This window comes from Ipomoea nil, unplaced genomic scaffold, assembly GCF_001879475.1.
Source record: "Ipomoea nil cultivar Tokyo-kokei standard unplaced genomic scaffold, Asagao_1.1 scaffold2149, whole genome shotgun sequence".
Lineage (NCBI taxonomy): Eukaryota > Viridiplantae > Streptophyta > Magnoliopsida > Solanales > Convolvulaceae > Ipomoea > Ipomoea nil.
Window position 1 is genome coordinate 339,450 of NW_017618577.1, and position 22,565 is coordinate 362,014.

The 22,565-nt window shown below is 35.3% G+C and overlaps 1 protein-coding gene across 1 annotated transcript; it reads right to left on the reverse strand.

Annotated features, from left to right (window-relative positions):
• Positions 1-3,847: 3,847 nt before the first annotated feature.
• LOC109149064 (homeobox-leucine zipper protein ANTHOCYANINLESS 2-like) lies at positions 3,848-11,885 on the reverse strand. Its single transcript, XM_019296707.1, has 9 exons — positions 11,080-11,885; positions 10,752-10,993; positions 10,552-10,669; positions 9,558-10,214; positions 9,366-9,467; positions 8,533-8,739; positions 6,844-7,018; positions 5,963-6,330; positions 3,848-4,820 (listed from the first exon to the last, which is right to left on the reverse strand). The coding sequence occupies exons 1-9, from the start codon at positions 11,269-11,271 to the stop codon at positions 4,425-4,427; spliced, it is 2,457 nt and encodes an 818-aa protein (XP_019152252.1). The 5' UTR covers positions 11,272-11,885; the 3' UTR covers positions 3,848-4,424.
• Positions 11,886-22,565: the final 10,680 nt, after the last annotated feature.

Genomic DNA, 22,565 nt, shown 5'->3' on the forward strand with positions numbered 1-22,565 from the left:
CTGCTTCTGCCCTCTCATTTAAATATTTAATACTCCTCTCCATTCGTCTCTGCCGTCAAGCTGGCCGTCTGGTCCACCCTTTGCTTTTCTATAACACATTAACACAATTTTTTATTTTTTATTTTTTATTTTTTGGGAACTTCAATCACACACAATTAAGGTGTTAGTTCACAAGTTTTGTATCAAAATAGGGATTAACATTATGTTGTGCTTTCATTTCTCTTTAAACGTTGCATTTGTAGGTTATGTTGTTGACTTTTGATTTAAACAAATTTAAAGCATAATTCTTACAAAATGAATGTATAGTAAAAAGGTGTTTGGTTCAAGGTTTTTGTACTTTATTATCATATTTGTTTCGAATTACCTTTTCTTTTTATTTACATTTTCTATCCTACTGTAATAATTAAAAACATATTATTACCCTTTTTCCCTCCCTACACACCCACATATGTGTGTCTAGTTTTTTTTTTTTTTTTTTTTTTTAAATTTTTATTTAGATGACCCATATTTAGTTTTCTAAGATGACGTGCATTGATCTTTTTTTTTTTTGGTTAAAGGGAGGATAGTAGTGTCTTTTTCTATTTTGTAAGTGTGAACGCATAGGTAATCATTCGCCAAATTTGTTTCCTATTTTCTTGGATCATCACCATACCGTTTTGATTTGGAGCTGCGATTTCTTCATCATCGATCGAGTGTTCGTCCATAGAAAGTGATCAATATTTTTTTTTCGTTCATTCTTTTAAGTATAATATTGCCTATATATGGATGTTGATGTATATGTACACATGTCTGGGTGGTACAGTTGTGCAACCCAATGTTGTAAGTTGTGCAACCCAATGTTGTGAGTTGTGCATTGTAGGCTGGTGATATGTGCTTTAGTGCACTTAGTGTGGTACGTAGTAGGACATTGAGGTGTTCATCGTAGGATTTTTTTGGGATGTTTGAATGCACAACTAGAGAGTACTCGATGCACGACATACGGTATAGGAATGCACGATATTCTGTATAGGAATGCACAGCTTCTAATAAGACTGATTTACCCCTAACCATATATTATCTAATATTTTAAAGCGATTTATTTTCTTAAAACGTGTGGTTTGTTCCTTTAAATCAGTCGTGTATCATTCTGATTATATATATATATATATATATATATATATATATATATATATATATATATATATATATATATATATATATATATATATATATATATATATATATAGGGAAGGGATCAAGTGCGGGAATGGCTTCCCATGCGGTTGTGCAGTTGGACGCACATTAAGCATTAAACTGACGCACTTTAAGTACACAACACAAGCACACTAAGCACACAAACAAAACACTTTAAGAACACAAATCACGCACCTTAAGAACACAAACCACGGACCTTAAGCACATAACAAAGCACCTTAAGAACACAAACCATGCACCTAAGGCTTTAAAAATGGTTCACTTTAAGTTTCACACAAGTACACAACTGATGCACCTTAAGCATACAAATCACGCACCTTAAGTATGAAAGCAACGCACATTTAGAAGGAAACTCACGCACCTAAGTTTCAGGAACTACTCACATTAAGGACAAATTCACGCACCTTAAGCACAAAACTCACGCACCTTAAACGCAAAACTCATGCACCTTAAGCCGCAGAAAACTCACACACCTCAAGTTTCAACAACTACTACCATTAATAAGTACACAACCCACGTAACGCACCTTAAGCACAAAACTCATGCACATTATGCACAAGACTCACACACCTTATATACAAAACTCACGCACCTTAATCACAAAACCACTCACCTTAATTTTGACCTAGATACAAAAATTACAAAAATGCCACCGCATTTTTTTAAAAAAATTTTGGTAATCTTGAACGTTGATTTAAGCATAATCAATGACTTTGTTTTAACCGCACCTTAGATCGCCCACCGCACCTGAACCTATATATATATATATATATATATATATATATATATATATATATATATATATACACATACATGTGATAACATGTCTGATAATGTCTATGAAGTGCATTTGATTATATATAAGATTGCACTCAAGATAGTTACAGTTTTACATATTATCATATGCACTTTATAGCTTTGCACTATACACTTTTAGCATTTAAAAATTTGTTATCTTTATCAAAATTTCATTTCATTTGTATCCTTACTTTAGAGATGTTACGTTGATCATCACAAAATTGGCGGCTTGTATACATTGGTCAATATTAGGAATACTATTTGTATCACGATGTATCATATACCACAGTGATTGAGTTTCCTTCATCCTACTTTTGTATTCCTATTAGGGCCTATACAGGTTCCGTATATATACGTATACATATCATTGCGTCATCAAATCATCAATATACGGAAAATTTCTTTCTACATACTTTCATATGGTATCTGTTTTAAATATGGATTGCACATTTTGAACCCTTTTGTTTTTACTATTGTCGTTGTCTTCCGTCCTCCTTTTTCTGATGAATTTCATGGCGACCCATCAAAACAACACCTCTCCGGAGATCAACGTTGTCAACCAAGGCTATTCATCCTCAGCAGGACTGTCAAAGATGCCATTAATACAGATATTGTCGTTTCAAGTTCTACTCTAGCTGCTATTACAAGCACTCTTTCACAAGCACACCACTAGCTTTGTGTCCTTGAAGTTCACTGAACGAAAAAAAGTGCAATTAAGCCACTGAACACTCCAAATATATACAATTTTAATTCATCTGATAGCAGGTTACCATCAATTTTAGCAGATTACCAACAATTTTAGCAGGTTATCTGTTTACGTGGCAGTTGAGTTGTCATTTTTAATAATTTTTAATAAATTTTAATAAAAAAAAAAAAACTACAGGTAGCCCGTCGTTTTATTTTATTTTTTATTTTTGTATTTAATTTATTTTCAATTTTTTTTAAATTGATTATTAAAAATGATTTAAAATGCCAACTCAGCTGTCACATAAGCAAGTAACCTTCTAAAATTGATGGTAACCTGCTATCCGGTGAAATTGCATACATTTAGCGTGTTCAGTGGCTTAATTGTACGTTTTTGGAGTGTTCAGTAACTTAATTATATATATTTTTTCGTTTAGTGGCCTAATTACATTTTCAGGTTAAGTTCAGTGACCGATTTGAACTTTATTCTAAAAATTATTTATTTATTGGGCTACGTTGACGTCACGTTGCCTCTCCTCCACCCCCTTTTTGGCAACTGTAGCATGATATATAGCAGCTCGTTGCAAATCTAGCATACTTTTCTTGGGAACAACATGATCAATCGATCATCGGCATGATTGTCTTGTCTCTCTAAGGGGAAACTATTTATTTAGCCGTTGGCCATGATACACCTAAGATAGTTTGAGATGCAATTGAATCAACCTTAGCATCCTCTACAAAAGCTAGAGCTCTCAGTTTGTTGACTCAAATACATACTCCAAGGAGTGACAAAACCCTCCATTAAGTATCTTGTTGAAACCAAGATGTTGATTGAAGAAGTGGTTGTGGCCGTGGTGTTCAAAAATACACTACAACGAAAATGCAGTAATGCACTACACACCAAAAAAAAAATACAAAATGTAAAACACTGAATAATTCATTTTCTAACACTTTATGATACAATTCTGAATAATTAATGGTGAGTGACCAGACATGAAGCACTATTCATGCAGGAACCAGACCCTATATAAACATGACCAGGATTGGCCCGAATAAACAACATTGTTTTTACTTTTTATAGTGCATATTAAAGGCACAGGGACTAATGGTGGGGAGAGATATACTAAAAAAATGTGTGTAATTTATTTATTAAATTTTATACAATATAATAAAAAAAAATTGAGAGCGCTTTTATTTATTTAATAATAAAAAGCTCAACTATAATACTAAAGGATTAAAATTCAAGAAGCAGGAGCTAGTTAGCTGTAAGTTAGTGTTGAATTGAAAACCAAATACGTACATTGTCAAAGTGTGTGTATATATATATATATATATATATATATTGCTTAGTGAAACAAAAGCTTAGTAGTAGTTGTTGAACCATCCAGCTGAAGGGTAGTCCTAGTCAATACCCGAACCACCACCCTTGCATTGTGTTAAGAACCCACACCACCCTGTGAAGGTCGTCCGTGGCGTCGCTTACCACCGTGCAAGGGGGGTTTCTTATCCCGTTTCGTTCTTGACTCACTTCCTAAATTGCCTTCCCATTTTTTTAGATGACGAGGGAAATCATAAAACCCTTTCGAGTATGAGTAAACCCCACCTATTGACCCTAGTCGACAAAGGACAATAAAGAAGTAAACGAGCCTAATTATCTATAGCTGACCGACTCAAACCAAGAGCGCAAGGATTTAAACTCGTAACCTTGTGGTTACAAGTATGAATCTCTTATCATATTGGCTGAGGGATCAACTTTCGCAGTGAAGGGCAGCCTTGATCTTTTGAATGGTGCAGGAGATGAGGTTGTTGACCGTCTCCACCGACTCCACCGTGAGCTTCGCCGTGGGAAGGCTGTTGACGAGGATCTGAAATGCCACGGTCAAGAGCGAACCGCTCACCCTCTGTTGATACGGGTCCCCGTTGCTACATGGACCATTCGTCCCCGACGTGGGCCCGCGGGAGCCCGGGCCATCGGGCACGATTGCGAATCCCGACGGGAGCAGCGCCACGTAAGCAGAATCTCCTCCGTTCATCACCACGTGCATTGCCGGAATGTCAACGGGCGCGTACACCACAAGCGACCCCGCCGCGTTTATGCACGTCTCCTGCAATATCAGCATGCTACTCTGGTTGGAATTCATGGCCTGCACCCACAAAACAAAAAGAACCTCACTTTTCTACGTATTTACATAAACTGCCATCGCACGTCAATTTTATTACGCTGTAACTGGGTCAACCCATGACTTTTTTCGTGAAAAAGTAGGCTGACCCATAAAGGTCACAAGTGTCATGTATTTTGACTTTTGCATCTTTACAAAAATGCAAAATGTGACAGATTTTACAGATCTGAAATGAAATGTCCCCGGAGATACTTCCAAATTCCAAATTTGTCCTTTACAATCACCCCTTTTTTTCCATCTGAAAAAGTCAGACCACACATGATATGTCATACCATCTTCAAGTTTCAGCCCTATTTGATGAAAACGCTACTTTTACTATACCCAGCGGTGATGATGCTTATTTCAAATTCACTACTCATAATCATAATATAATAGAGATTACTAACCAACTACCATTTTTGAGAAAAACCATATTGATCAACTTTTAAGGTGAGTTGAACCTCTGCGGCTTAAACAAATAAAAAATAATAATGTCCCCATGGATAAGTCGACCGTTCACATGGGTGAGATTTGGGACAAGAGACCAATGTTCGAACTTCGGCGGAGGCAGTGTAGGAATTATATCTAAAGTGGGCAAATTCTTTGTGTGCACTGGCATTTGGCCCTGTCTACTGAACCATTGAGTCACCGTGATTTACATCCTCTCACATGCTCTGTTGGGTCGGAGTGTGGGGAGCCTTTGAGTTGGGGATTCAACCTTTTGGGACAAGAGATTTGTAATAAAAGATCAAAGATCAAGTCTCATCAGCTTCTTTAAAAAGTTAAGTATCCAACCCCAAGGTCCTCACACCTCGACCCGAGACTATGTAAATTATGGTAACTCAATAGCTATTGACACGAGGGATGTGCCCGACATAATACATGCCAAGTTTCAAACATTAATCTCCGCCAGCCTAAACAAATAATTTTTTAGAAAAAAAAAAAAAAATTATAACCACGAAATCACGAGTTTGAATCTCAGTCTTTTTAGTTTGAATCAATCGGTGGGTGATTTACTTCCTTGTAATTCTTTGTCCTAAGGTCACAAGAGGAGATTGGAGTTCCCTTATAATAAAAATAAATAAATAAAGATGGGTGCATTGAAAGAGAAGGAGAGAGATGATTACGCTGGCACGGAGGAGGGAGACGCAGTTGCCATGGTCTTGGCCCTTGGCAATATGCGCCATTTCGTGCATAGGACCGCCATTGGAGAGAATGTCCCACTCGCTCCTGAGGCGTTCATCGCGGAGGAAGTCGAACAATCTCTGCGGCGAAACGGGCAACCAAACGGAGGTGGCGGCGCTGAGAACAATGCCGGAGGGCTCACCGGGGTCGTCCACGCTCTTCCGAGTCATAACCCGCACATCTTCGTCCACATTCCCGGCGCAAAGCTTGTTCCACTGGTGGACACTGGAAGCGCACACCCCAGCACAGAAGTTATTCGTCATGCGCTGCGCCAGCTTCAGCATACTCCTCCTCCCACTCGGACTAATAGCTGCGCCAGGTGAATCTTGTAAGACTTTTCCGTATAATATATTATATATTAGGACCTAGATTAAGTATTGTAAGTTGATTAGGTTTTAATTGGACAAAATACTTAAAAGTAATTAGTCAAACAGATTATGGCTCTGTTTGACAAAACTTATTTAAAAGCTTATAGCTTATTTTAAACTAGCGTTGCAAAAATCGCGCTCCGCCACCTAGGCGCCCTAGGCATTCACCTAGACGCCCTAGGCATCCACCTAGGTGCTAGGCGCTCTAGGTGCGGATTAATCGCTCTAGGCGCGAATTAATTGCTTTAGGCGCCCTAGCCTGCCCCCATGCGCTTAAAGGGGGCCTAGCGATTTTTTCAATTTTGTTTTAAACTACTAATAAGTTATAAGCTCTGTTTGGTAATGTTCTCAAAATAAGTTCCTAGTTCCTAGGCCCTAGCTTAATGTGAAGCTATGCATTCTTAGCAATCACAACCATTCATTCATTCAAACCTACCAATTAAGTGATGAATTACCTGTGTGATCCCTTGTGGGCAAGGCCGATGACATGAGTATTGCCAGGCATTCGCACTGCTGTTGGAGCGTGGCGATCCACCGCTGTGCACCGAACCCCATCCCGGCGCCGATCAACGCCCGGTAAAGCTGGTGGACCTCGCTCTCATCGTATTCTGCATGTTCCACCCATGTCACCTGCCATGCATTATATTATATATATACATTTTTTTTTTCAACTCCCTTCCCTTTTTTAACATTTTCAACTTAATCTTGTGTCATCATAAAATATACACTATATTTTTAGAAATATTGATTTTAATATAAAATTGAAGCATGTGCTTCTTCTCAATTAAAAGACTGCTCTAATAGTTGGACTATATATTTATGTTTATATATTATATATGCTTAACAGTGTGATAATTTATTTCATTGGGTAGTTAGTCAATAAGTTATATTAAGAAATATTTTTACCCTTCAAATATCCTTATTCGTAAGACGGGTCGCGTTAAGATAGAACTTTAATTTTATAATGAAAAATGTAATACTAATCCGAAATAAAATATTTGTTATTTTTAAGAGAGAGTAAAAATGTAATACTTTCAAATTAAAATGTAAAAGTATTATATTTTTTCTTATAAGTAATAAACACTTTATTCTTAATTAGTATTATATTTTCAGTCCGATAAGACAGATTAATATAAGTTTTTGCTTTTTATTTTAAAAATTCCAAGGAATCTAGACAAATTTTGGAAATAGGGTTAAGGTATGACCAAGAAAGACACAAAATAGTGAAAAGAAAAAATGTGTTACACAAAATACTGCAAGATTTGGAGGGGCACATCGAGAAATGAAGCAGTAGAGGGTAGACACAGAAATGGGTTAGATGCGCTCACGTGACAACAAAATAATACGGAGTAATAATAATAGTAGTCAGTCTTGGGATTTGACTCAAAAGGTAGGGTGGGGACTGGGGGTGGGGGGTGGGGGGTGGGGGGTCAAGTAACCTGGAACCAGATAATACCCAGTTAAGCAGAATTAAATATATGTGGGAAAGGGTCGGTTTTCAGAGTGGAATAGAAGCATCATATACATTGTTTATTAAGATTGAGTCCGGATTACAATACCATATTTTTATCCCAAATCCTATGAAATTAATGTGTCCCAAGGCGCAATATAAGGCAATCATTATTATATTTTAGTATTTACCATGATCTCTTAAACTATATTATCAAATAATGTACATTTAATACATAAATAATATACTTTTAAATTTGTCACCAACAATACAACTATTTTGTGTGATTGAAATTCATGGTTGCATGGCCCCTATTTTATATTACTAAATTCCAAAGCCCGCAATTCTTTCCTTTTATTCATTTTGTAAATTTTATCTTTTATAATGTCAATATGTCACTTGATGAAGTAATCGATTTAGTCTTTCACGATAAAATCGCTACTTACTCCTAATTTATGGATTAAATATGATCAAGCACTAAGGATCTGTGGTCCACTGGTAACAAGTTGCTCGTATCAGTTGCTCCCCTATGTGGGAGGTTGTAGGTTCGAGCCATTATAAACAGATATTAATCGATACTACATTGTAAAGTAGTACTTATAACTCATAAACTAAGACTGTAGTGATGATGAAAATATAATTTTCCTAAAAAATTGTATAATAAGGATAGGGCAAAAAAGAAGAAAGAACTTACTTTGGAGTAGCCATTAGGCATATCTTGGACTACACAGCCGGAAGGGAGTCGGCGAGCGGCGTTGGGTGCGGCGGAAGATTGTCGGATGGCGTCGATGGACACATCCACCACAGCCCACACCCCTTCCGCATGTTGCTTACAGAAGCGGAGAAAGTTGACTTTGCGTATCGGTACTAACGGTGATAGAACTTGGAGCTCCGCGTACATCTGAACAGAATCCCACAAATTCAGTTAGAAACACCTATTATTATGTTAAAAGTTATAACTAGTTACAAAGATTATAACTTTATTTCTTGAAAAAATTGCACTTTTCGTCTTTAAATTATAGGATAATTATAAAATTCGTCTTTTAAGGGTTGGTCACGACCATTTTTCATTCCTAAATTATTATTGACATTGCACTGTTTGTCCTTTCATGCTCACTTTTAATCCCTGAATTATACTAGAATTGTAAATTTCGTCTCTGATGTTTATTAGTAAAGGGACGAAAAGTACAACATCAATGATAACTTCGGAATGGAAAGTGAACAGGACCAACACTTAAATGACGAAATCAACAATTACCATATAACTTAGGGACGAAATAATTTCTCTTCTTTCTATACAACGTGTTGAACTTGGCCTCGGTCTAATAGTTTCTCTAGTCACATGGTGCTGGACTTGACTAAGCCTTAATGGCATCCGTTACTAATATCTCCCCAATAATATCCTAGCATGGTGTGGGACTTAGACTTGTCTTTACCGGACTCCGCCCAACAATTTGGTTTAATTTCGGGAATTCCATCCACATTTTTGGTTAGGTTAATTAATTTGAGAGATTTTATTTGAATTACCAGTTGAAGTGCACCGTTCCGGGTGCCTCCCATCCCACCGGATATCACATCCGTGGTTGAGGTTCTAGCGATTAAACATGGAAACATTTCACCCCATTTCCCCTGCAATAATGCAAACAAAATACCTTTTTATCATATTTTCTCAACAAAAATAAAAAACCATTCAACAGTACAGTGTACTACTATACTTACACAGTCCATTAGAGTCTCCACTAGAGCCAAACTGTTGATAATCACCATGCCCGTCTCCCTAGAAGCTTCAGAAACAAATCCACTGGGTCTCAACCCAATGCAAGGACTAAAACTCCGCAAGTACTCTTCTTGGTTCAGCACCTCCCCTCTACCCCCTTCCAGGCCTCTCACCCAAAGCGGCTCATCCGTCTGTGCTACCTTCACCAGCTCATCCATGGCCGCCAAAGCAAGCTCCAAGTACATAGATCTTTCCAGTGACCTCTCGATGCCCACGCCGGAGCCTTGCCTTGTCGGCAATGCAACGCCGTAGTCCGGTGGCGGAGGAGGAGGAGGAGCTATGGAGGGAACCACAGTTAGGCCTCCAAAACCATTGCTCCCAACCCCAAGCTCCAAGCTTGAATTAATATTCGGCAGTGATGAAACGGGGCGGCCGAGAAACTTTCCGGCCAGGGCGCAAACGCGGTCTAGCTCGTCCTTGAGCCGCACATTTTCTATCCGGAGATGTTGCTCTTCCAGTGAGATTTCCCCAATCATCGCCGGCCCACCACAGTTGCTGCAAATTGGGTTCCTCATCGCCTCCCTTATTGACATGTTCTCCGCTCTAAGCTTGTCGTTCTCTTGCCTAAGTATCGAATTCTCATGCCGCTCCAGTTGTGTCTGCTCCAACCAAACAAAACCAAATTATTCAGTGTTAAGCATATAACCATTAATGTGCAATTTAACTATCACTACTAGAAATTATGGAATTTCTGATTACAATCTTAAATCAAGTTGATACAAAAAAGTGGTCGGAAATAGCGATAAAAGATTTTTCGGATACAAAAAATGTTCGGAACAGACTTTCTACTTGATTTAAGATCACTTAAGTGGTCGGAAATTTCATAATTTTCAGTAGTGTATAGCTTAATAATTTTTAGTTGAGATGGAGCACGTGCTTCAATTTTCAACATCTATCAACTAACCAAAAATTCATAAACTCCCTTTGATTTAATACCTTCATCTGAGTTCTACGGTTTTGGAACCAAAACTTGACTTGCCTAGTCTCCAAGCAAAGTCTCTTGCTTAGCTCCGACCTTTGTTTCTCATCGGGATGAGGGCACTCCTTAAACAAACTATAAAATCAGAAAAAAAAAGATGGAATCAAAATCTAGTCTGGGTGAAATGCAAGATTGAAAAGTTAAAAATTTTCATTACGCCTCGAGTTCTTGGATTTGCTGAGGGGTGTGTCGGTGGTATCTCTTCTTTCTGGGAGGCTTGTCGTCGGCGGCATCTTGATCGTCGCCGGAGGCTCCCTCAAAGTTATCGCTACCAGATCTGCTCTCCGGCTCTTCTTCTCTGCTCCTTCTCCCAACACTGTTATTATTAGTGTTACTGTTGTTAGCTTCATAGCTCTCCGGCACTCTCGCCACCTCTCCTTGCCCCTCCATACCCGTTTTCTACAAAACCATGAATCAGTATTTATTTTTTTAAAGGAATGGAAGTAGAGAGAGAGAGAGAGAGAGAGAGAGAGAGAGAGATGTACAAGGCCAAGAGAGAGTCCTGGAGAGTTGAACATGGACTTTGTAAGAGAGTGTGGAACAAGGCTTGGCTGATGAGCTATTGCGCCGCTAGCCATGTTATTGTTGTAAGGTATATCGGCGACGATTCTTGCACCGCCGCCGACGACGTCGCCCTCACCGCCGCTACTATTGTCAAGAAAACCCCCAAAATTCATGAAAACCAAACCTCCACCTCTCTTTCTTTATTTTCTTCCTGATTATTGATGGATTTCGGATAGTCTTCAAGCCCAGAGATGCACCAAAGAGAGAGATAGGTAGGTGTTTTACACGCAAAATTGCCCTCAAAAATCAAAGAAAGAAAATGGTGAGGAGAAAAATATAGAGAGGTAGAGGAGACACAAGGACTAATCCAAATGTCTCCAACTTCCTCTCCTGTTTTTCTCTTCTGACTAAAGAGAAGAAAAGAGAGAAATAATCAAGCTGCTTTGCACTTCCTTCTCAATCTCTCTCTCTCTATATCTATATCTATATATATATGTCATAGTTTTCTCTCTCTGTTAGTATTTTAGTACAAAAGAATGGGACGCGAAACCCTTATTTCTGTGCTTCTGCTATGCATCTATCTGCATGCTTGGCTTGAAAATAGGCTTTTGTTGATGAGACACAAAAGTAAATCAGAAATCAGAAATATATTTTAAAAACAAAAAACAGGAGGAGAGAGAGAGAGAGGAGGAAAAGGGTTCTTTGTTTATTGAATTTTGCAAAGGAGAGAGAAAGCGAGCAGAAAAGAAAGCGAAGAGAAAAAAGGGGATTTGCAGATAATACGCAATGTGTGGACTCATCGAAGCCTTACATATACATACATCCAAAAGAGCACAGAAAAGGTTTGGTTGACTCTCATCACTCACTTTCTCTCTCTAAACCAACCCCCCCCCCCCCCACGCCCCTCTACCTCTCCCCTCATTCTGAAACCCTGAAATCTTCCGTGAAGACTGTAATATGTTTCCCTTTTAATCTTCTTACAGATGAAAACGAAAGGGTGTGTTCAGATTTGTTGATTCCTTATTTCTTGATGGATTTTGATGATCTGGAGTTAAGTATAAAGATTATGGGAGTAAACTACAGCAAAGGAGAAAAAGAAAAAAGGAAAAAAAAAACTAACTAAAAACAAAATATTAATGTGGAAAGCTGTTGGTTTAATACTTTAATGTGTAGCAGCTAATTGAAGAAGTTATGAGTTTTGTTTACTAAGGTTTGGTTTGGGAACTTGAAAATTGATACTTAGGAGTTATTTTTTATTAAAAATTTTTAATGTTTCGCTACTAACGAAAAATACGTTTCTGTTAATGGAAAATTAGTTCATTTTGAAAGAAAATATCTTTTGACTTTTTTACGCAAAACATATTTTTTTTTGATTCTTGTCTCGCTCAGTTCTATCTCTTTCTCCAATCGTTATACCCTACACCACGGCGCACATAGCACTGTGCGCCGCGCGCCTCCCAAAACGACGTCGTTTTGAGGTCGTTTTGGGAGGCGCGGTAGGAAGTTGCTGGGATTATGTGTATTTGTTCGCACAGTTATGTGTATTTGTTCATACAGTTATGTGTATTGGTTCATACAGTTATGTACATTTTTTATACAATTATGTACATTCTTTTTATACAATTATGTACATCCGAATCAGAAAATTTGTGTGTATTATGTTAATAGTTGATGTGTATTATGTTAAAAGTTTATGTTTATTATGTATTATGTTAGATTATGTGTATTATCTTTTAAAAAGAGTATGTATATTTTGTTATATAATTATGTACATTCATGTATACAATTATGTGTATTCTAGTATAACATTATGTACATTCTTGAACAGCGGTTTTTTTTTTTTTAAAGAAAAAACTACTGCCATTCACTGGGGCGAAAAATTTCAAAAAATAAAAAAATAAAACGACGTCGTTTTGCATCTGGGCGCATTGCAACGCGCGCCGTGGTGTAGGATATAAATTGCCCACTCTCCATTTAAGTGGTGTCAAATGGACGAGTTGAACCACCATCTATTTACTCAATTGTTATATGATGGACCATGGTCTCCATAATTGTGTGGACCAAGGTCCAATTAGGGGTGACCACGGTTCGGTTCGAATTGAAACTGTACACTATACAACCAAAATCAGAACCAATAAGATTTTGATTAAAGTTTGTGTAATAAACGAATCAGACCGTCGATTCCGGTTCAGAACCGGATTGTTTCGATTCTAAACCGTAAAAAAAAATACTAATAATAAAATAAAGCTTAGGTAGACACTTACAAACTAAAAAAAAAAAAAAAGAAAGAAAAGAAATTGCCGGTTAGAACCAGCGGTTTCAACCGGAACCGGAACCTTAATATAAGGTTTCGGTTATGATTTAACTATTTGCATAATCGGAACCGGTAGTTCCAAACTGGAACCAAATTAAAACCGAAATCACGATCACTCCTAAGTCTAATATGATGGTGTTTCTTTCAATAAAAGAAACAATTGCCGTTACCATGAACGAATAGCCTATCAACAATGTGCATTATTTTTTTAAATATAAAAACAAACAAGAAACCTTTGGCTTCTTCAACATACCAATGTTACATCTCCAAGCAGCTTTGTTTTTTCTTTCCGACGCCATTGTTGCAAGTATAAAGTTTTATTAAGGTGATAATATTGTTATCATATAAATAATGTTCCATTCCTTACTAAAATGTATTTAAAAAAAAACATAGACAATATTTCATAGAAGATCTAAAAGTTCATAACGCTAAATGCTAATGAAATGTAGTAAGATCATTACAATGTAGAACACTGCAATTTCATCTTAAGAACATGTCAAGAGTAAATGATCATTTATAGAACACTGCATGTTATATAATGTCAAATGAACTTAAAGTATAGCAAAAATGATACTTCAACGTTGCTATAGTGAATCTATTGTGTATGAAAAAATGGACTTGAAAAGTAGAGCTCATTCAAGAACTTATATTGTCAAATGAACCTGAAATGCAATTAAAATGATACTTCAACATTGTTATAATGAATTTATTGTGTAGAAAATAAATTTAAAAATGATAGCTCATACAAATTTATAGAAGACTACATGTTATATAATGTCAAATAAGCTTGAATTGTAAAAAAAAAAAAGTTGATACTTTAGCATTGTTATAATGAATATATTGTGTAAGAAAAATGAAACTGAAAAGTAGATTTTATACAAGAATATATATTATCAATGAACGTGTATAAAAATTTTATTCAATTTTATTAGTTCAAAATTATTATATTTATTATTTTATGTATTTATTTTATTATAACAAGTTACAAGTTAAAAATGATCTATTTACATAATTTTAGTATGATTAATTTTAATCATTATAACTATTGCATATTCTATTTTAATATAAATGATAATTATTATCATCATTAGAGTAATTACTAATATTTTATAAGAAATAATTATATAAAAGATTTATTTTCATGTTCTTAAAAAAATGTATCAAACAAAAAAAAAAAAAGTTTCTAGTACTTCGATAGTGGATGTTTTAGTATTGCGGGATATTGTACCAACACCTTTGGTTATGCCAAATCGTTCATTTCCACCAAATACGACTTTTGGTTTTTCGATATTTTTAAGATTCACAAAACTAGACTTATTTCCAGTCATGTGTCTAGAACATCTACTATCGAAGTACCATATTTCTTGCAAATAATTTACACATTTTTAGGTACCCAACATGATTTGGGCCCTTGGGTGTTCAGGCCCGGTCCTATCATTTTATAGGCTCGAGGCGTAGCAACAAAAATGGGCCCAACATGAAATTAATATACTCATTCTGTTCCATTGTATATGTCTGATTCGATTAACGAGGCTTGACTAAAATTATTTTTACTTCAATTTTTCATAATATTAAGTTTAGTATTAATATACAAAATTTATATATTTAAAAACTACACTAAACGTACAATTAAACACAACAAACAAAAAAATTAAAATAAGTAAAGTATACTAAAAAAAATAAACAAAGAAGAAAGAGTTGGTTTGACCAATGAATAGTAAGTAGAACAGACAAAATGGGACAGAGCGAGTACATTTTTATAACTAAAATTTAAATTAAATAATGAAAATACTAATGTCAAATAACTTGAAATAAGATTTATTTTTTTTAAAAACAATTTTACATACACATGAAAATAATTTTAGATGTTTTTCTAAATCTAAAATAATCAATAACTGCATCAGTGCCTTCATAAATAAACAATTATAATTTATACGCAGTCACATTATTAAAATAATAAATAATAAAGTAATTATTATTAAAAATTTATAAAACAAAACTTATAAACAAGAGCAGATCATGAAATATTAATTATTGAGAATAATAAATCAGAACACTTTAAATGTGATATATTCAAAATAAAATATGAAACACAATTAATTTAATAAAATAGTTCGAATAAAAAACACATTATTTTTCACATATCTTCTATATTGATATCATATTTATAAATACTTTTTCTTTTAGTTATATCAATTTCAAATTTTTCTAGACTAATTTAAATACGATGACAAACAATAGAACTTCTAAACTAAATTAACTAGATAATTCATAAAAAAAGTAACTATCTTTTAAAATATTTTTCGATCTATAGTATAAATCTCACTATAATTATAGAAAGGTAAAAAAAAAAAATTCACAGTTATAAATTTTTTAAAAATAGAAATAAATTTCATAAGTAACAATTTTAATGAGTGAATTCCATTTTTGGTCCTACTGTTATAGGGGTCATTCCAATTTTAGTCCACCATAATTATTTATGCCACATTGCGTCCACTATTATTAAAAGTGTTCCAATTTTAGTCCACGAAAAATCTTAAAATGGACTAAAATTGGAACACATTTAATAATAGTGGGCGCAATGTGGCAAAAATAATTATGGTGGACTAAAATTGAAAAAACCCTTATAATAATAGGACCAAAAATGAAATTCACTCCAATTTTAATACTAGATTATAACATATCTAAATTCATCTTCAAATCTAAATAGTAGAGGGTGAAATTTAATAATTTAAATGCAGAGAAAATTTCAATTTTGGTCATATGACTATAGGGGCTTTGTTAATTTCAGTACCTGACTTTCAAAAGTGTCAATTTAGTACCTTGACTATGTAATTTTTATCAATTTTGGTCACTCCGGTCAAATTACCGGCCAAATTTTGCCGGAAAATTTTAACATTTAAAATAATGGGGAAAATGATTGAAGAGATGTGAAATGACTAAAATATCCTCATTATTTTAACTGTTAAATTTTTTGACAAAATTTGGCTGACAATTTGACAGGAGTGACCAAAATTGATAAAAATTATATAGTCAAGGTACTAAATTAACACTTTTAAAAGTCCAAGTGTTGAAATTAACAAAGCCACTATAGTCATATGACCAAAATTGAAATTTTCTCTTTAAATGAATGTGTAAGGATTTAACCCCAAGAACTTTTAACATCTATACAAGAAACCTTACTAACTAAGCTAACTAACAATTTACTAAGTGAGCTGTAAATTAAATACTTATCCAATAAATCTAGAGTATAAGTAAAACATATTGTGGTGGGTTGGGGGCCCTTCCAAGCGTGGGCCCTGGGCAAGGGCCCAGCCTGCACTTGCCCAGGGCGGGGCCTGTGGGTGTTAGTCATTTTTGGTACCCAAATCCACATAGTACTCACCGATCTAAGATTAGGTGATTGGTATACAAAACACTTTATAGTCATAACTGATTTTCGAAAACATTTTTGGTGTCGGATTTTGAAAATTGACTCGATCTTTTGGCACTTGGGAAGAAGATTGTTTGAGCCTATGAAAGACATTAAATGTAGACTTAGTCCAAGGTTTAATATCATCAAACCAATCTTGTTCCCAATCATTCCTCGATATTTTGTTTCGTCAACGTCCTTGCCTTCGTCATCTTTATCCAATCTTAAAGATGTGCTCATCGGGATCTCTATTGAGGATTTCCCATCTTGACCAAACTTCTTTATGAGATCTTTTGTGTACTAGGATAGATTGATGAATATTCCTTCGTTGAAATGCTTTACTTGTAGTCCAAGAAAGTAGTTTAACTCACCCATCATGCTCATTTCAAACATATTCTGCATGAGCTTAGAAAATTTCTCACATAAAACTTTATTAGTACTTCCAAAAATAATGTCATCAACATAAATTTGTACCAATAAAATATGATCATTTTTTTGAATTCTAAATAAGGTTTTGTCAACAAGGCTTTTTTGTAAATCCACAACTAATTAGAAACATTGATAGGGTATCATACCAAGCTCTAGATGCTTGTTTTAACCCGTATAATGCTTTCTTTAGTTTGTACACCTTATTAATATCACCTTTTACCTCAAAACCAGGTGGTTGTTCGACGTAAACTTCTTCTTCAAGTAAGTCGTTTAGAAATGCACTTTTCACGTCTATTTGATATACCGTGAAAGTCTTATATGTGGCATAAGCTAGAAATATTCTAATAGCTTCAAGTCTTGCAACAGGTGCAAATGTCTCGTCAAAGTCTATTCCTTCTTCTTGCAAATATCATTTTGCCACTAATCTTGCCTTATTTCTAATTATGATTCCTTCTTCATTAGCTTTGTTCAGGAAAACCCATTTTGTTCCAATCACATTGTGATTTTCGGGTCTTGGAACTAATTCTCACACATCATTTCTTTTAAATTGATCCAGCTCTTCTTGCATTGCATTAATCCATTCCGGATCACTTAGGGCTTCTTCAATACTTGTGGGTTCCACCTGAGAAAGAAAACATGAAAATAAAGTATCTATTGTTGCGGATCTTGTCTTAACTCCTTCACGTGGATCTCCAATTACTAGCTCTGGAGGGTGATTTTTGAGCCATCTCAAGTCAGGTTGAGGATTGCATGGATTCTCGGAGTTTCTTTGCTTAGTAGGTAAGTTGGAGGTAGACTCAATTTGAAATTCAATTTGTTCTCCAACTCGTGCTTTTGCTTGAGAAAGAGGATGTGTTCCATTTAGGATTTCCACGTGTGGCTCCTCATGCACTTCCACGTGTCCTTCACTGTTGCAATTAATATCCAATTGCTCTATTCCTTGTACAACATTATCTCTAAAAGAAGTGTCAGCTTCATTTATTAATTTTTCAACTTGACTACTTCCTTGATCATCTTTGTTGCTTCAGGTTTTTCTTCTTATGGGCTTCATCGAATATAAAATGAATTGATTCTTCTACCACCATTGTTCTTTTATTTAGTATTCTAAATGCCTTGCTGGTGGTTGATATCCCAAAAATATTCCCTCATCTGCAAGCTCATCAAATGTCTTTAGATGTGTTACCATTATTAAGCACAAAACATTTGATACCAAAAGTATGAAAATAGTTAAGTTTAGGTTTTCTCCATTTCCATAACTCGTACGGAGTTTTGTTGTATGACTTGTGAATCAAGCTTCGATTTTGCGTGTAGCATGCGGTGCTGATTGCCTCAGCCCAATATCTTTTAGGTAGCTCGGCTGACGTAATCATCACACGTGCGACTTCTTTTAGCGTTCTATTTCTTCTTTCGGCTACACCATTTTGTTGTGGTGTTCTTGCGACTGATAATTGATGTAGAATCCCTTGAGAATTGCAATAGGCTTGAATTACTTGATTCATGAACTTAGTTCCACGATTAGTTCGAAGTTTTGCAATTTTCAAGTCTTTTTCGTTTTGTAGTAGCTTTAGAAGTTCCGGTAGCTTTTTTGTGCCACATCATTTTTCTTTTTGAGAAATATCGTTCATGTGTACCTGGAAAAATCATCAACAATAACAAGTGTATATTTTTTACCATTTATACTTATTGGGTCTACTGGACCAAAAAGATCCATGTGTAGTAGACTTAGAGGTCTTGTTGTGGATTCTTGTGTCTTGGTCTTGAATGATGATTTGATTTGTTTTCCTCTCTGGCAAGCATCACATATTTGGTCTTTCTTGTAGACAATATTGGGTAGGCCGTCAACAAGCTTATTCTTTGCAAGCTTATTGATAGTTTTGAAATTCAGATGATTTAATCTTTTGTGCCATTCCCAACTTGTTGCGGCTGAATTGTTTGCCATCAAGCATACTGATTCCTTGGTTGTACTCCAGTCAACTACGTACATATTTTTCTTCCTTATTCCTTCGAGCACAATTTCTCTAGTGGAATCATTCTTCACTTGACATTTTTCTTTGAAGAATTCTACTAGATATCCTTTGTCACAAAATTGAATTGTACTCAACACGTTAAATTTTTTAGACTTTCAACAAAGGATACATCTTCTATTCTTAGACCATTGCGAGATATTGTACCAACACCTTTGGTTATGCCATATCGTTCATTTCCACCATATACAACTTTTGGTCCTTCGATATTTTTAAAGTTCACAAGACTAGATTTACTTCCAGTCATGTGTCTAGAATATCCACTATAGAAGTACCAAATTTCCTACAAATAAATTACACGTTTTTAGGTACCCAAAATGATTTGGGTCCTTGGGTGTTAGTAATTTTTGGTACCTAAATCCACCTAGTACTCACTGATCTAAGTTTAGGTGATTGGTAACCATTAAACACTTTATAATCATAGCTAATTTTTTAAAACATTTTTGGTGCCAGGTTTTGAAAATTGACTCGATCTTTTGGCACTTGGGAAGAAGATTGTTTGAGCCTATGAAAGGTAGTAAACTTAGACTTAGTCCATGGTTTAATATTATCAAACCAATCTTGTTTAGAGGGATAAAATTTCCCTGCCCCAATTCTCGGAGTTCTTTCCATTTTCCTATGAGGACTTTGTGCACTAGACTCGTTGGCATACTTCCATTTTGAAACAAACTTTTGCCTTTTTTTAAACAGCTTTGGCAAAATATTATTTCTTTGAGGCTTTGGCCTGACAGTATTCTTTTTGGCATTAGTTTGATAATCAATTCCTTGTCTCACTGTGCTTTCTTGACCTTTCACGAATTTTACTACTTGGACTTTATTAATTAAAGTAGTAGTAGAATTGGTCAATTTTCAGAGGCTTGAGAACACGAAGGATCATAGCCAAGTCTGGTTTTATCACTTCAGGGTTTTTACATATTTTTTATTTTGCCCATTATTTTGAATTAATGTGTAAACGTTGCTATAACTTCTCTAAGACTGTGTTCTCTCACTTCCCTTTATTTACACTCTTTTTGAAGACAAATAATCTTATCCTTCAATTCTTTCACTTCAAATAGAGAATTTTGCAATTTTTCATCTAATTCATCTTTTTCAAGAATTAAGAAATTATTGTGCTCCTTGAGTTGAGAGTGAGTGTCCATAATGGTTTGACAATCTTTCATTAAGTGAAAGATCGACTCTCTAGAGAATGATGACTTTACAGAGTCAAAAGATTTAGATGTTACCACATCTTCTTCACTTTCATTCTCCATAAGACACATGTCTAGGTAGGGTGACTTGTTGGAGATACTCATGCAAAATAGTGCATTGTCATCTTTTGAGTTGTCACTTTCATCACTAGAAGATTCCTCTGACTCACTAGTTTCTAGTGGGTCACTGATAAGTGCTTTTCCTCTATCCTTTTTGAATCTCTTGTTTTTGACCTTGAATTCTTCCAGTTGAGAGTTAGAAGTATTTGTGTATTGATTTTTACTTACCTTGGGGTGAAAGAATTATAACACAAATTTGAATCTTCCTCAACTATTTCTTTCTTAGAATTTTTCGTTGCACTCCATTGTTTTCATTGTGGAGTTTTCTTGTAGTTGTTTGTCTTCATGAATTTCCTGAACTTTTTTACAAACAAAGCAAATTGTTCGTCAGATAATAATTCATTATTTTGTACTGACCTTGAGGTTGACGGTTGTTTGGCAACTAGTGTGTTGGTTCGTTCTTCTCGTTCTTCTTCTGTCTTTGACTTCATCTCAAACTCATAAGCTTTAAGATCGCTAAAGAGTTTGTCAGTTGATAGAGTTTTTAAATATCTACGATCTCTCATGGCCGTGACTTTCATGTCCCAAGTAGATGGTAGACCACGTAAGATTTTGAGCGAGATTTCTTTTTGGTTAATGTCTTTTCCAAGATCATTAATTTCTCCCAAGATTTTAGCAAATCTTGTTTCCATGTCGGTAATATTCTCGCCACTTAGCATTTTGAAATCTTCAAATTTCTTTAATGCTATGGTGAGCTTATTAATATTTTCTTGTTCGTCTCCTTCATCAATCCGGATGAATGTTTCCCAAACTTCTTTTGCTGATTGGCACTTTCGAAGTTTTGGAAATATTGAGTCATTGATAACTTTGAACAAAATATCCTTGACAATATTGTCCAAGTTATTTCTTGTTCTATCTTCTTGAGACCTTTCCACTTTAGGCTTTGGAATGTACTGCGGAGTGTCACTTGTTTGTACGGACGTAGTGTTCACTTGCAAAATTTCAATAGGACCATTTGTAATTACTTCCCACATTTCATCAAATAATGCAGATAAGTGTACCTGCATACAAATTTTCCAATCATCAATTTTTTCAATAGAAAATAATAGATTTTGGGCAAGAGCCACATCTCTCATCATCATCTTGAAGATTTGAGATCTGTCTAGCAGTCAAAATTGACTCAAATAAATAACCGCTCTGATACCAATTGTTGGTCCCGATAGGGTGGTAAAAGTCTAGAGGGGAGTGAATAGACTTTTAAAGCTTTTTCTCTGAGAATAAAACTTTGGTAATTTCAACTCCAAGTAACAAGTAAATAACCAAGTAGTTAAGTTTGTAGTGCACAGCGAAATAAATATGTGTAAAGTGTTATGCACACGTAGCAAGATATATCACATGCACTACGTTAGATAAGCTTGGGTTGATTCAAATGATGTGTAAGAGTGACAAGAATATCTTAAATAATTAAAGGAGATGATTCACTCAATATTTAATAAGATTAATCAAGATTGTGTATAAGACTTCGTGCGAAAGCAACCATGTGATAGATGTCACATGCAATACGTCAAGATTACTTAGAGTAACTTAGATGTTATGCATGGAGAGTTTGAGTTACATGCACACATGAAACACACTAAACCCAAATAGATAAGATCAAGTAATAAATAGTAACCGGGTTAGTCAAATACTAAGCATGCAAAGCATATTAAGTAAGTGCGGAAAGTAAATGAGAGAGACAATTTATAGTGGTTTGGAAGTGGCGTAATCTTCCTAGTCCAATTTACTCCTTTCACATATAGGAGTAATTCACTATTTTCCACACACAGTTACAATAGTGAATAAGTGCTACACAAGCACTTCTTCGAGTATTTTGCACACAGCTACACCCAACTCCGAGTTTCTCGCACACAGCTACACTCCTCTTTGAGTACTTTGCACAGAGTTATACTCCTACGCCAACTAAGTGTCTTGCACACAGCTACACTTAGCAACTACGAGTGTTTTGCACACAGCTACACTCCTTTAGAGTATTTTGCACACA

What these genes read in the sequence shown, in the direction of transcription:
- LOC109149064 (XM_019296707.1), bottom strand. Translation starts at nt 11,271, where the DNA reads ATGAATTTTGGGGGTTTTCTTGACAATAGTAGCGGCGGTGAGGGCGAC. An exon ending in TGGAGACTCTAATGGACTGT is followed by an intron (nt 9,468 to 9,557) that starts GTAAGTATAGTA and finishes GCATTATTGCAG; the next exon opens with GGGAAATGGGGTGAAATGTT. An exon ending in TGCCTAATGGCTACTCCAAA is followed by an intron (nt 7,019 to 8,532) that starts GTAAGTTCTTTC and finishes AATGCATGGCAG; the next exon opens with GTGACATGGGTGGAACATGC.